A 15,237-nucleotide genomic window follows, 5' to 3' on the forward strand; every position below is an offset into this window, starting at 1 on the left:
CTTAAATTCGATCGCAATTTGAGAAATTGCAATTATTTGTGATTTTTCAAATTGCAAGTTCATGACCCATTGATGAATTCCAAATGCCATTTTTGCGGGCGCAAACGGCCGAATTTTGCGATTCGCACCGTTTGCGCTCGCAAAAATGCTTGATGAATCTACCTGCATATCCTTTATTTTTAATTGCCATCTATTGTGAGATCAATTGCTTTTTATATGCAAATATTTTAATTATTTATGCCTAGCAATAAGATCATTCAATCAATCTCTTCTTAAGGCTCAAAGAGAAGGTCCTACGATTCAGCTAATAATCGAATACCCAGCACTTCGGCTCAGTTTACAACTTGATGAGCATGAATGAAACTCCAACCCTTCTGTATCGCTCCTTCTCCATTGACGCTTCTTGTTGTAACCTGATCCATACACCGATTGTTCCCCTGAGCATCATTCGGGGCTTTTCCACGCAAACGGTAAAAACAGGATTGCAAGGAGAGGCAAAGAACTAAAAGGTGATTGACGGGCTGCTTCCTCCTGAGGTCATAATGTCATTTCCTCTACTCATAAACTTATTAATAAATGAACATACTGCTTGAATCTCTTCCAGAGAGATTTGGGTGGGTGGGTGTGTTGGGCGGGCTGACGGACGGACATGGATTGCTAGATAGAGAGATTTGGGTTGATGGATAGACAGACAGACAGACATGGATTGTTAGAGAGATTTCGGTGGATGGACAGACAGACAGATAGGCATGGGTTGCTAGCTAGAGAGATTTGTATGGATGGACAGACAGGCAGACATGGGTTGCTAGATAGACAGATTTGGTGGATGGATAGATAGACAGACAGACATGGATTGCTAGATAGAGAGATTTGGGTGTATGGACAGACAGACATGGATGGCTAGATAGAGAGATTTAGGTGGATGGACAGACATGGGTTGCTAGATAGAGAGATTTAGGTCGATGGACAGCCAGGCATGGGTTGCTAAATAGAGAGATTTGGGTGTATGGATAGACAGACAGAAATGGATTGCTAAATAGAGAGAATTTGGTGGATGGACAGACGAACATAAATGGATTGCTAGACAGAGATAATTGGGTGGATGGACAGACAAGCAGATGTGGATTGCTAGAGAGAGAGATTTAGGTGGATAGACAGACAGACAGACATGGGTTGCTAGATAGAGAGATTTGGGTGGATAGACAGACAGACAGACATGGGTTGCTAGATATAGAGATGTGGGTGGATGGATAGACAGACACACATGGATGGCTAGATAAAGAGATTTGGATGTATGGATAGACAGACAGACATGGATTGCTAGATAGAAAGAATTAGGTGGATGGACAGACAGACATACACGGATTGCTGGACAGAGAGATTTCGGTGGATGGACAGACAGACAGACATGGATTGCTAGATAAAGAGATTTTGATTGGATGTATAGACAGACATACATGGATTGCTAGATAGAGAGTTTTGGGTGGATGGACAGACAGACAGACATGGGTAGCTAGATGGAGGGATTTTAATAGATGGAAAGACAGACATGGATTGCTAGATAGAGAGATTTGGGTGGGTGGACAGACAGACATGGATTGCTATACAGCGAGATTTGGGTGGTTGGACAGACAGACAGTCATGTATGGCTAGATAGAGACATTTGGGTGGATGGGCAGACAGACATGGATGGCTAGTTAGAGTGATTTGGATGGATAGACAGACAGACAGACATGAATTGCTCGATAGCGAGATTTGGGTGGATGGACAGACAGACAGACATGGATTGCTAGATAGAGAGATTGGGTGGATGGAGGCAGATAGATAGATATATTTAGGCGGATAGGTAGAGATAGATAGTTTGATAGGCGGATAGATAGAGATAAATATATAGATACATAGATAAATAGATAGACAGATTTAGGCGGATATAGATAGATAGGTTTAGGCGGATAGATAGATATAGACGGATTGATAGATAGAGATAGATAGATAGCTTTAGGTGGATAGATAGATAGCTAGAAATAGATAGATAGATAGATAGATAGATTTAGGTAGATAGATAGATAGATAGATAGATAGATAGATAGATAGATAGATAGATAGATAGATAGATAGATAGATAGATAGATAGATAGATAGATAGATAGATAGATAGATAGATAGATAGATAGATAGATAGATAGATAGATAGATAGACAGATAGATAGATAGATAGATAGATAGATAGACAGACAGACAGACAGACCTACGGAGGGACAGAGGAGAGGCAGACACAGAGCTGGATCTAAAAATACATACCATTGGGATGGAAATATATTTAGATGCAGATAGTTTGTTCCTGTCCATAGATAAAAGGTCGTGGCCGCGCGCCAGAAGAGCCCTCCCCCGTCTGCTCTCACCTCCTCCTCCTCGCCTGGCCCCGGAGGTGGTGCATGGGGTGGGGGGCCTCGATGGCGCCAGGGGGGCTGCTGCTGCTGGAGTGGTGCACGTGCCGAGATCTGGGTCCGATAAGAGGGGCAGGAAGGGGCCGTGGGGCAGGGCTCGGGGTCAGGGTATAAAGTTGTGTCCGTGGAGGCAGCAGGGTCCACAGCTCAGAGCACCCCCAGACTCGGGCAAAGACCCCCTCACCTGCCCGTGGCCCTCGCATCTCAGGAGCGACCATCTCACCGGAGAGAACCTCATCCCACAGCGGGGACCAGGGACCACCTCACCGCACGGAGACCCCCACGAAGAGACTCGCATCTCCAGAGAGAGAGAGAGCATTGCCGCGGAAAGAACACTTCACAGTGACCACCTTGGCGATCAGACACCCCACATCTCCGGACAGAGACCTCCCGGCCGGCTCGCACCCCACACCTCCGGACACCCTTGAAAGACTGAGACCCTCCCCCTCGCTAGAGAGCGCCGGCCGCCCCCTGCCTTCGCCTCAGACCCTCACACCGACCCTTGCCCCGGAGACGACCATGGCACCGGCAGCAATGGCACTCCTGGCCTTCCTCATCATGTCTTCCTCAGGTAAGGAGGGCACCTCCAGCGCTGACCACTGCACTAGGGGCAAGAAGGGGGGCACCTCCAGCGCAGACCACTGCACTAGGGGCAAGAAGGGGGGCACCTCCAGCGCAGACCACTGCACTAGGGGCAAGAAGAGGGGCACTCCAGTGCTGACCACTGCACTGGGGAGAAGAAGAGGGGCACCTCCAGCGCTGACCACTGCACTAGGGGCAAGAAGAGGGGCACCTCCAGCGCTGACCACTGCACTAGGGGCAAGAAGAGGGGCACCTCCAGCGCAGACCACTGCACTAGGGACAAGAAGAGGGGCACCTCCAGCGCAGACCACTGCACTAGGGGCAAGAAGAGGGGCACCTCCAGCGCAGACCACTGCACTAGGGGCAAGAAGAGGGGCATCTCCAGCGCAGACCACTGCACTAGGGGCAAGAAGAGGGGCACCTCCAGTGCAGACCACTGCACTCGATACGAGGAGTGGGCACCTCCAGTGCTGACCACTACACTGGACAGGGCACCTCCAGTGTTCACCTCTGCACTGGAGCTAAGGGGGGCCACCTACAGTACTGACCACTGCACTGGGAGCAAGAAGAGGGGCACCTCCAGTGGTGGCCACTGCACTGGACACAAGGGGAGGTCCACTTCCAGTGCTGACCACTGCACTCGATAAGAGGAGTGGGCACCGTCAGTGCTGACCACTGCACTGGACAGGGCACCTCCAGTGTTCACCTCTGCACTGGAGCTAAGGGGGACCATCTACAGTACTGACCACTGCACTGGGAGCAAGAAGAGGGGCACCTCCAGTGGTGGCCACTGCACTGGACAGGGCACCTCCAGTGTTTACCTCTGCACTAGAGCTATGAGGGGGGCACCTACAGTGCTGACCACTGCACTCGATAGGAGGAGTGGGCACCTCCAGCACTGAGCACTGCACCGGACACAAGGGGAGGGGCACCTCCAGTGTTCACCTCTGCACTGGAGCTGGGGGGGGGGGGTAAATCCAGTACTGACCACTACAGTGAAGATAGGATGAACACAAGCACTGGTGACCTCAGCAGTGGAGACAGTTGCAGCCTCGTCTCGACTGCTGACCTCTGCACTGGTGATAGGAGGCACTGGAGAGCGTGGAGGGCTTCAGTGCGGGGCTCTTGTCCACATTGCAGTGCTGGTAAACCAGTGCTGACAGCAGAGCTATAGATTAAGGGCCACCTCCAGTGCTCATCAATGCACTGTAGACCAGGGGCACTGCATTGCAGACAAAAGACACCATCACTATTGACCTTTACAGTAAAACCTGATGTGCACCTTCTGTCCGCGCCCCTGCAGTGGCGAGAAGAGAGCATTCCCAGTGCGTATACTGCACTGCACAGAAGGGTCAACTCCAGTGCTAACCAGTGCACCAGAGAAAGAGGAGACCTTCCAGATAAATTAATTGTAGAAAATACAGGCGACACTTCCAGGGGTCACCTCTGTCATGCTGATAGGGCAGAGAATGCAGCCCACTGCACTGCAACGAGGGGGACACCCCTGCGCTGGCCACTGCATTGGAAGAAGGCGCCTCTCCAGTTCCACTCACTAGGCTGGGGATAAGAGACGCCCAACCGACTGAGATAACTCCTGAGGAGTACTGCAGTGCTAGACACTTCACTGGAGACGGGGTGCATTGCACTGCACACAATTGCAGACAAGGGGACTACTGCAGCCCTGTCCACTGCACTGCAGGCGAGGGGCATCCTCTGTGCTGACTACCACACTGCGCACAAAGGCAAATCAAAGCTGACAGGTGCAGTATGGACAAAGCACACCTGCAGGTGGACTGTTGCACTGCTGAACAGCGACCACTTTCTTGGCCGTCTGCATCCAGTGCTGATCACTGTCCTGCAGACAAGAGACCCCTCCAGTGCTGACTACCACACTGCACACAAAGGCGAATCAAAGCTGACAGACAGGTGCAGTGTGGGCAAAGCACACCTGCAGGTGGACTGTTGCACTGGTGAACAGCGAGCACTTCCATGGCTGTCTGCATCCAGTGCTGATCACTGTCCTGCAGACAAGAGACCCCTCCGGTGCTGACTACCACACTGCACACAAAGGCGAATCAAAGCTGACAGACAGGTGCAGTGTGGGCAAAGTACACCTGCAGGTAGACTGTTGCACTGGTGAACAGCGAGCACTTCTATGGCTGTCTGCATCCAGTGCTGATCACTGTCCTGCAGACAAGAGACCCCTCCAGTGCTGACTGCCACACTGCACACAAAGGCGAATCAAAGCTGACAGACAGGTGCAGTGTGGGCAAAGCACACCTGCAGGTAGACTGTTGCACTGGTGAACAGCGACCACTTCCATGGCTGTCTGCATCCAGTGCTGATCACTGTCCTGCAGACAAGAGACCCCTCCAGTGCTGACCACCACACTGCACACAAAAGACGAATCAAAGCTGACAGACAGGTGCAGTGTGGGCAAAGCACACCTGCAGGTAGACTGTTGCACTGGTGAACAGCGACCACTTCTATGGCTGTCTGCATCCAGTGCTGATCGCTGTCCTGCAGACAAGAGACCCCTCCAGTGCTGACTGCCACACTACACACAAAGGCGAATCCAAAGCTGACAGGTGCTGACCGTTGACCTCAGTGCTGACTGCATCCCTGTAGACTAAGGTCTTACACACTACAGCTGCACCGAGGGGACGGAGCTGCAAGGCTGTCCTTTTAAGATCATGGTTTAGGGCGGGTGTCCACCGCAGGTCCAGGAGGGCCGTGTCCATGTCAGATTTTCAGGGAATGGCTGGCTATCTCCACCGTTGTATTTTTATTTGATGCCCCGTAAATCTTAAAATGACTCCAGCTGTTCTGAAGCTGCCTTGAACAGGCCTGGGGTATGGCATCTGCCACTCACTCACCGTGTGCCCGTGGTCAACCACACAAGCACTTCTCCGGTCACTGACTATATGCTAATGTCAGCTACAGTCTTACGGTTTGATTTTCTGGACACTTCTAGTATTAAAACTCTGCTGTGGTTTCTGCCAAGGGCTACATTTTGTTGATTCTATAGTTGAGGAGTGCCTATGCAGAATTTTGTTCTCTAACCCCATTTAGTCATATCAATAAAACTAGACCACTTTAAATGAAATAAACGTATTTTAGTGCAGTCAAGCCCAGGAGTGGCTGAGCAGAGATTGCATCACACACATACCCTCTCCACTCTAGGAGAAGTCCACACAGCGGCATATCCAGTTAAGTAAAACCTTTAATGTGCAGCCTTTTGAGTGAAGGCCTTGACACTTTCTGACTTGTTGGGTGAAGTTGAACTCTGGTGGTGAGACTTAATACAGATTATGACATACAAGCACAGATCTGTTTGCGCATCTGTACAAAAATTCGAACTGTGAGTATAAATAATGTCCTGGTATGCATTGTGTCACAGTTACTTCACGCCTGTAGATCAAATGTACTCCTATGGACAACCTGCGAGCTGTGTTACCATGAAAGCGCATGTTAACATCCACAAACATGGACGTTTGTGCTGTGCTTAATTTGTAAAAGAGTATGTGCCGGGCCCAAAGTTTTGTTTGGAGACCTGCGGCCGGCATTATTGTATGCCAGAGAGAGGATACCAGGGCTACGTAGTCTTGCTTCCAGCTCGTGTATTGTATCCACCTCCAGACACTCCTTGCCTCTTTCTTGCAGATTGTTTTGTCATGTTTTCCCCCGTCCTTCTTTTCTTGCTTCTTTTCCCCTGTTGTGTTTTTCTCCCTCCTGCTCTGGGTCAAAGTCTGAGGAGAAAAAGATATGTATTGCTTCCAAAAATGAGTGCCAGCGGGCCCCAACCACCTGCAACCCCCGGGTCAAATTAAGCACCGCTTTGTGGTTGTTTCCAGGTGCACTGGGGCTCCTTTACCGCCTTGATAAGTTACTCCTACAATAAGTTCAATTTTATGCTGGGATTGGAATGCATGAGTACACACCTCTGAATTTCATGAGAATGTAGTGTACAGATTTAAAATTAAAATGGTGAAAATATACTTTTGTCCGTTGCCACCGTGCGCGCTCCTGCATAGAGTCTACAGCGCTGTTTGTGTTCATTTCCATTCCAGGCGTTCTCCAAGGGATCTTGTGCAGGCAGACACAATGGTGCAGAGAAAAGAAAGCGTGAGTGGAAGAGAGAGAGAGAGAGAGATTGTCAGAGCAAATAGAAAGCGCAAAGTGAAAGCTGGCAACATGTTATGGAAAGAGTTAAGGAAGAGAGATATACGGGTAAAAAAGTGATCCCATGAGAAAAAAACTCAAACAGGAAAGAGAAAGAAGAAAAAAAGGAAAGAGGAAAAGTAAGAAACAAAAACGTGAAAGATCGAAAAATACAGGAGACAAGACGCAGTGTGACTTCCTAATCTCTGGCTGTTTCCCAGTGAGCAGGTACCTGGCACGGCCACCGCTCTCTGTCGGTAATATTGCATGTTTTACAGCCCTTGGAAGCCCTTCGTTTCCTTCAAGCAATAGAACGAGTGCCCTCTGGCTCTGGCCGGCGTCTCTGCTCTTGTATCCGGAAACAGGCCGTTTCCGCACTTTCATCTAACTTTCTAACCAAACCCTGGACCAGGCTAGGAAATCTTACTTTATCTCAGTCACTTAAGGCGCCCTGACACCCTGGACTCTGCCTGGCATGCGACTGACATCTCCCCAGCTCTGCTAGCTGCATTACCCTGTGTTCAGTGTGATGTGATGTGATGTGATGTGATGGGTTTTTTATAAAGCGCAGGTTGCACTCCAAGGAGCATCTTTGCGCTGTAGAAGAGATTTGGTGATCCTGGTGATTGGGGAGATAGAGGGGTATCTAGACTAGGCTTTTACATTGCTGTTCAGAGGGAGTGAAAATCCAGGTTTTGAGAGTCTTTCTGAAAATTGTTTCTGTGGGGATTTGGCGGAGATGAGAGGGGAGAAGGTTCCAGGCCTTGGAGCCTAGTACCGCCAGGGATTTTCCTCCTTTCGTTTTGAGTCTAAATTTCGGAATAGTGAGAAAGTTAGCCCCTTGGGACCTGAGGCATCGTGTGGGACTATAGTGCTTGAACATTTTCTTTATGTAGATTGGTCCATTTCCATTGAAAGCCCTGAAAGTGATCAACAGTACTTTAAAGAGCACCCTTTTGTGGATGGGCAGCCAGTGCAGAGTGTTCATTGCTGCTGTGGCTGAGGTTCTCTTTTTCCATCCTAGCATTAGTCTGGCTGCAGCATGTTGTACAATTTGTAATTTTTGGCAGACTTCTTTGTTTGTCCCTGCATAAAGACTATTACAGTAGTCGATGCGGGAGGTAATGAGGGCTACAGCGACTGTTTTCCTTGCGGAGATGGGAATGAGGTCGAAGAATTTCCTGAGCCCTTTAATAATTCCTAAACAGGTCCCTGCTACGGCAATGGCTTGTTGTTTGAAACTCAGGGAGGGGTCAAATCTAATCCCTAGATTACGGACTGAGGAGGCAGTACTGGGGGGAGCAATGGCATCCTCAGGCCACCAGGATGTAGGATTAAAAGTGTTTCCTTTGCCGAAGGATAAAATTTCCGTTTTCTCAGTATTGCACTTAAGATGATTTAGATGCATCCATTTAAACGTGGCAGTAAGGAAATTTTGGAGCTTTGTCTCGGCTTCACGGGTGTCATTCTCTAGCACCAAAATGAGCTGCGTGTCGTCAGCGTATGCGATGGTATCTATGCCAAAAGAAGAGATGAGGGTGATAAGAGGGGCCATATATAGATTGAAAAGTGTAGGGCTCAGGCAGGAGCCCTGGGGGACTCCTGAGCCTACTAACTTTTCTTCTGACCTATACTGTCCTAGGATCACCACTTGTCTTCTATTTACAAGGAAACTTTTTACCCAGCACAGTGCAGTTCCGGTAATTCCTGCCGCGGCTAGACGGTCCAAGAGAATGGTATGGGACACCGTATCAAAAGCCACGGACAGGTCTAGCAGAACCAGGACTGCTTTCTCTTCCTGATCTAGTGCTGCACGGAGGGTATCGGAAGAGAAGATTAGGGCCGATTCTGTGGAATGCTGAGCTCTGAAGCCAGCTTGGTTGGGGTGCCAGATGTTATTGGCTTCCAAGAATGCAGTAAGTTGTTTGTTGACCTCTTTCTCAGTAAATTTGCAAAGAGCTGGGAGTAGAGAAATGGGGCGGAGATTTGTGAGGGTGGAAGGGTCTGGTAGTGGTTTTTTTTGCAAGGGTTTTACCGCTGCGAGTTTCCATTCCTCGGGGACCAAACCGTGACTGAGTGAGGAATTTATGATGCTGTTGATGAGTGGGTTGGCAATCTCTATTAGTGAGTGGAGCACCAGCGGGGGACAAGGGTCGAAAGGGGAAACTGATTTAGTTTTGAGGATCTCTATTTGAGATTCTTCAAGACTTATAGGTTGAAAGGAGGTCAGGGTATGGGTTATTATGCTGGAATTACTTGCCTTGCTCTCCTCATGGTTAATCGGTTGCGAGAAATCTTTGATCAGCGTTAATATTTTACCCTCAAAGAAGTCTGCAATGGTGTTGCAGAGGGTCGTTGAGGGGGGGATGTCTTTCTTCAGGGTTTTAGGATTGGTAAAAGTATTTACAATGTTAAAAATTTCCCTTTGCTTGTTATTGCTTTTATTAATGGCTTCCGTATAGTAGTCTTTTTTGGCCGTTTTGATCAGGCCGTGGTATTTACGACGGGCAATTTTATACATATCTTGATCAGTGTCTGTGTAGTTAAGTCTCCACTTTCGTTCGAGTGCCCTAACCTTTCTTTGTTCCTCTTTTAGGGTGAGAGAGAACCACGGGGCAGTGGGTCTCTGTTTCTTCCTGACCCTTAGACAGGGAGGAATAGACTCCTGGCCTTTTATGAGGGTGTAGATCCATTCCCTAAAGGCCTGGCTGTCCTTGTCTGGAGCTCCTGACGGAGTCGGTCTGGATTTGTCTGCTCTTGTTAGGAAGTCTGATTGCCCAATCAGATCTTTCCAGCAGGGTACTATCATGGCAGGCCCTGATGAGACAGTGGGCCTCTCAGACCTTGGGTTCCGGCGCAACTGCACGTGCTGCACCAATGGGAGCTGCGCTCCCACTGAGTTCCTTCTAGGACTCTGTGCATCACTTGGGTCAGTCTGCACTGGGGGGGTGTGTGTTTTAGGGCGTGGGCGCTGAGTCCAAACCATGGGCCGCCCTGGGAAGGCTGACTTGTTATGGGACGCAGGGTCCCCGAGTCCGAGAGAGGAGGCAGATTGGAGATCTGAAGACAGGTTCTTGCAGGAGGACGGTAGGGCTGGGGCTAGGCGGTCACATCTCTGAATCATGGCATACACACGGCAGCGTTGTATAGGCCCCATACACGTGTAAAACTCCTTCCTGGTAAAGAAACACCAGCAGTAACTGCATCCCTGTGCAGCTCTTTGGGCTAAATGTACCAACAATGTTTGCTGTGCAAACAGCCCGATTTCCAGAATCAAGCTGGTTGCTTTTTGTGATGTACAAACTCCAATTTGAGATTTAGTAACTTGTTACCAAATCGTGGTTTGGATTTGCGAACAAAAACAGAATTGCTATTTGGAAGAGGCGTGTGCAGGGCGTTCCTTCCTAATAGGAATCTGAATCGAATGTACTAATGTTTTGTGATCGAATTGTGATAGCAAAACATTTTTACTTTATCACCAATTAACATTGATGGTAACATATTCACAAATGGGAAGGGGTTCCCTTGGGACCCTTTCTCCTCTGAGAACATTTGAAAAACTATTTTTTAAGAGCAGACAGTGGTCACACAGGCAGTGGTACCATGGCTCACTGCCCACTCTAAAAAATTTAAAATGAAACCTTTCTTTTTTCTTTGACATGCATCGCATTACCTTTAAGTAAAACGGGCTGCATTTGGAAAAAAAAATATTACTTTATTTAAAAGCAATCACAGACATGATGGATACTGACCCCAGCAGGCTACCATTCCTGTGATGTCAGCAAATCGTAGTGGGTCACAAATTGCAACCAACCGCTTTAATATTCATGAGGTGCATGTCTTCTGTCCAATTTCAGCAGTGGCTGCATTAGCCCACTGTGCTGTCTTACCAAGACATTTCAAACGAAAATGGCGTTTTAAAACTAAAAACACAAAAATAACTAAAATGAAGACTGACACAAAGAAAGTAAGAAACACTGAAAAGTTAACCACGGTAAGACACATCTCACATCACTTGTTTATTTATTTATTTACGTAATTTTTATAGCGCAACAAATACCCTGGGGTGTGTCGGCGCTGTGAGCACAGATTAGACTATTGTTTCTGAAGCTTTAACAACAAAGTATGCAGCTGAGACTGATTATGCACATGAAACACACTCTCTCCTCGGCAGTCTGTCATTCACCCTGATATGTACGTTCCCTTTCTCTCCCTCTCGCCCGTTTCCTCTTTCTTTATATGTCCTGCGTTCTTTCTCATTCTCCCCCACCTCACTCTAACCTCTGTCTCTCTTTCTCTCGTGCTCTCCCTCTCTGCACTCCATATCCAAAGTCTCTCTCTGGGGGCTGTTTTATTGTTATATCAAGTTTATGCTCTTTGTCTCTCTCAGCCATGTGTGCTCTCAATTGGATGTGTGCTTGTTCTCGTCCCTGCATGATCTCTCTTTTTCCTCTCCTCTTTGTCTTCTCTCTGTTATGTGCTGTCTCCTCTCCTCTGTGTCTTCTTTCTCTCTCAGTTGTATGCGCTCTCCTCCTCCTCTCCTCTGTTTTCTTTCTGTCTCAGTTGTGTACTCTATCCTTTTTCTCTTCTCTGTCTTGTTTCTCTCTCAGTTATGTGCTCTCTCCTCTTCCTCTCCTCGGTGTCTTCTTTCTCTCTCTGTTGTGTGTTCTCTCCTCTATGTCTTCTCTTTCAGTTGAGGGCTCTCTCCTCTTCCTCTCCTTTAAGTCTTCTTTCTCTTTCAGTTATGTTCTCTCTCCTCTTCCTCTCCTCTGTGTCTTCTTTCTCTCAGTTCTGTGCTCTCTCCTCTTCCTCTCCTCGGTGTCTTCTTTCTCTCTCAGTTCTGTGCTCTCTCCTCTTCCTCTCCTCGGTGTCTTCTTTCTCTCTCTGTTGTGTGTTCTCTCCTCTATGTCTTCTCTTTCAGTTGAGGGCTCTCTCCTCTTCCTCTCCTTTAAGTCTTCTTTCTCTTTCAGTTATGTTCTCTCTCCTCTTCCTCTCCTCTGTGTCTTCTTTCTCTCAGTTCTGTGCTCTCTCCTCTTCCTCTCCTCGGTGTCTTCTTTCTCTCTCAGTTCTGTGCTCTCTCCTCTTCCTCTCCTCGGTGTCTTCTTTCTCTCTCAGTTCTGTGCTCTCTCCTCTTCCTCTCCTCGGTGTCTTCTTTCTCTCTCAGTTCTGTGCTCTCTCCTCTTCCTCTCCTCGGTGTCTTCTTTCTCTCTCAGTTCTGTGCTCTCTCCTCTTCCTCTCCTCGGTGTCTTCTTTCTCTCTCAGTTCTGTGCTCTCTCCTCTTCCTCTCCTCTGTCTTCTTTCTCTCTCAGTTGTGTGCTCTCTCCTCTTCCTCTCCTCTGTCTTCTTTCTCTCTCAGTTGTGTGCTCTCTCCTCTTCCTCCCCTCTGTCTTCTTTCTCTCTCAGTTGTGTGCTCGCTCCTCTCTTCCTTTCCTCTGTCTTTTCTGTCTCAGTTGTGTGCCCTCTCCTCTTCCTCTCCCTTCTTTCTCTCTAAGTTGTGTCCTCTCTTCTCTTCCTCTCCTCTGTGTCTTCTTTCTCTTAGTTGTTTGCTCTCTTCTCTTCCTGTCCTCTGTCTTCTTTCTCTCTCAGTTGTGTGCTCTCTCCTCTCCTCTGTGTCTTCTTTCTGTCTCACTTGTGTGCTCTCCCCTCTTCTCTCCTCTGTGTTCTTTTTCTTGGCTGTGTGCTTTCTCCATTTGCTCTCCTCTGGGTTCTTTCTTTCCTAGTTGTGTGCTCGCTCTTCTCCACTGTATGCTTTCTCTCTTTCTTCTATGCCATCTCTCTCCCATGTGCTCTCCTATTCTCTTCTTTGCCGTGTAATTTTTCTCTTCTCCTCTCTGTCTTTTTTCTCCCCTCTGTGCTGTCCCTCTCTCCCTCCCCAGGCTATTCTCTCCTATCAGTTATGTTTTTCCATCTCTCTTTTTGATACTCTCTCCCTGCGTTGTGCATAGTCTCTCTCTCTCCTTCTCTCTCCTTCTCTCTTGTCTCTCTCTCCCCCCCTCTCCCCCCCAAACAATTTGATATGTAATTCCTGCAACAAATGTCGTGTGAAAGACTCTTTAAAATTCTTGAATATTAAAAAAAAGTTATTTCCCCAACATGTGTTTCAGTCTTTAATAAACTAGAGCATATGACTATGGTGGATGCCATGTATTGAAATTAATCGTTAAAAAATACATTAGGGAGGGGAGGAACTGTGCCTGGGCGCTTGGCCTGGCTCGGGGTTGCACGAGCCAGAGTCACACGTTTGGCTCAAGCAAGACTCACGCCTGAATATATGATGATACAACGAATTCCGTTGCAACGCATGCCTTTACCACGCATGCGTTACAAAGGAATTCGTTTAGCACGCATAAACCTTTCACCGACTATTTGCGTGGTGACGTCATACGTCGTGAAGAGAAAACGGCATTTTTTTACCGATTTCTCTTAATCGACTCTGATGCCGACGTGACTTAAGGTGAGTTGTTTTATTTGGGGGGGAGACCCCCCCAAGCCCCCCCTTTTTTTAACTTTTACCACATATGCCTTTACTACAAACATTGTAGTAAAGGCATGCGTGGTAAAGGCATTAGTTGTAACCACGCATGCGTTGTACTGCATGCGTGGTTAAAGATTTCGGGGAAACGGCTTCGTTGTAAAAGGCGTTTCCCCTCACGCCTTACCCACCTCCAGCGGCGAGTGACTGAATCCACCACGTGCCAGGCTTTCCACAGTGACTGACTCCATCACATGCCAGGTAGTCCATGCCACGTGCCTCTCAGAGAGCCTGACTGCCTCCACCACGTGCCAGGCAGTCCACGCCATGTTGGCTCGAGAGCCTGGCACGAGGCAGCCTGGCGGTAGCTCAGTCCTGTCAGCCCGGGGCATTACCCAGCTCCCTACGGCCTCGTTCAGCCGCGGGTAGAAGCCAAGTTTTCCGGACTTGGGCCTAAAGCCAGGACCGTCTTCCTGTTGCGGGCCCAGAACAATACAGGAAGGCATTGGAGTCCGCACCGGAAGCTGCTTCTATTAAATGTTTAATAACAATCTCCCCAAAGCTCGGGACTCATCCTCTCTTGAGCCAAGACAAGAGCGTCGCATCTGCCCCGGGCTATCAATAGCAGCATCTATTTTAAGACGCCGCCATGCCCTATCTCCCCAAAACAATGGTGCTGACGAGCAGGGCTTCACCGCCAGGAAGGTCCACTCGGGGCACGGCCAATGTTTGCCGCAGTGTTTTTGTTTAGCTCTAAACAATGCTATTTTGCTACTTGGGTGATTTGGGTGAGTGTGTGTGTGGGGGGGTGTGGGGGGGGTGGGGGGAATGGGGGAGCCTGAGCCTGCCTTCTCCCTGTCAATCCGCCTCCTCTGCGTGATTAGGCATTGGGAGGGGATTCACCTCAATGGAAGGGAGCTTAAAGTGATGATTGGCCCAGGATCACACAGTGGGGCTGAATGAGAGGTTGGTGGTAAGTGAAAACCCTTTAATTTCTAGACCAAATGTTAAGTGGGAAGTGAAATCCACCGGCTCTGCACCTGCCCGGTGAGTTCGAGTGCGAAGCCAGGATTGGCACTGAGGGCACCTGCCTCCATGGACAATCATTTAGTGACCAAATGGCATCTTCTCACCTCTTCCTAAGGACAAGAAGTGAAAAAGAATGACTGCCCCTCTGGGCTGTTACAGTAGGCCCTGTGGTACTATGTGAGGCTTTACAGTATGAAACACAGTTCACCTAAGATGTGCCCACCCTCTTCCGGTACTGACTCTCATGGCCCTGAGCTGCACTCAGACTCTGCAGTCAAATGACAGCTTCGGAGCCAGGTGCCAACCTCCACCTCCTCGCGTGCTCTGAATACTGAGCGTCAAGGCAACACGCGTGCCATAAGATGGCCATCAGGAGCATCTCTCACTGGCTCTTTGTGGGGCGTCACTCTTCGGTCCCTTCTCGGCTACAGGGGCCACATCAACTAAAGATGTCTCAAAGGCCATCAACAACCACAACATCTGCTCTTGGGATGGTGCCAGGGAAGTGCATTAGCTTTGAGCCCCAAGCAGATAGAGTCAGACAAC

The 15,237-nt window shown here is 48.7% G+C and overlaps 1 protein-coding gene across 1 annotated transcript in view; it reads left to right on the forward strand.

Moving 5' to 3' along the window:
* The first annotated feature begins 2,566 nt into the window (after nucleotides 1-2,566).
* LOC144770698 (neural cell adhesion molecule 1-like) overlaps nucleotides 2,567-15,237 on the forward strand; it is a 34,716-nt gene continuing 22,045 nt past the window's right edge. The window contains exon 1 of the mRNA XM_078655428.1: nucleotides 2,567-3,018. Coding sequence (XP_078511554.1) covers nucleotides 2,967-3,018 — 52 coding nt within the window. The 5' untranslated portion in view covers nucleotides 2,567-2,966. The remainder of the gene's footprint in view (nucleotides 3,019-15,237) is intronic.

The sequence above is a fragment of the Lissotriton helveticus genome, chromosome 7 (genome assembly GCF_964261635.1).
Source record: "Lissotriton helveticus chromosome 7, aLisHel1.1, whole genome shotgun sequence".
Classification (NCBI taxonomy): Eukaryota; Metazoa; Chordata; class Amphibia; order Caudata; family Salamandridae; genus Lissotriton; species Lissotriton helveticus.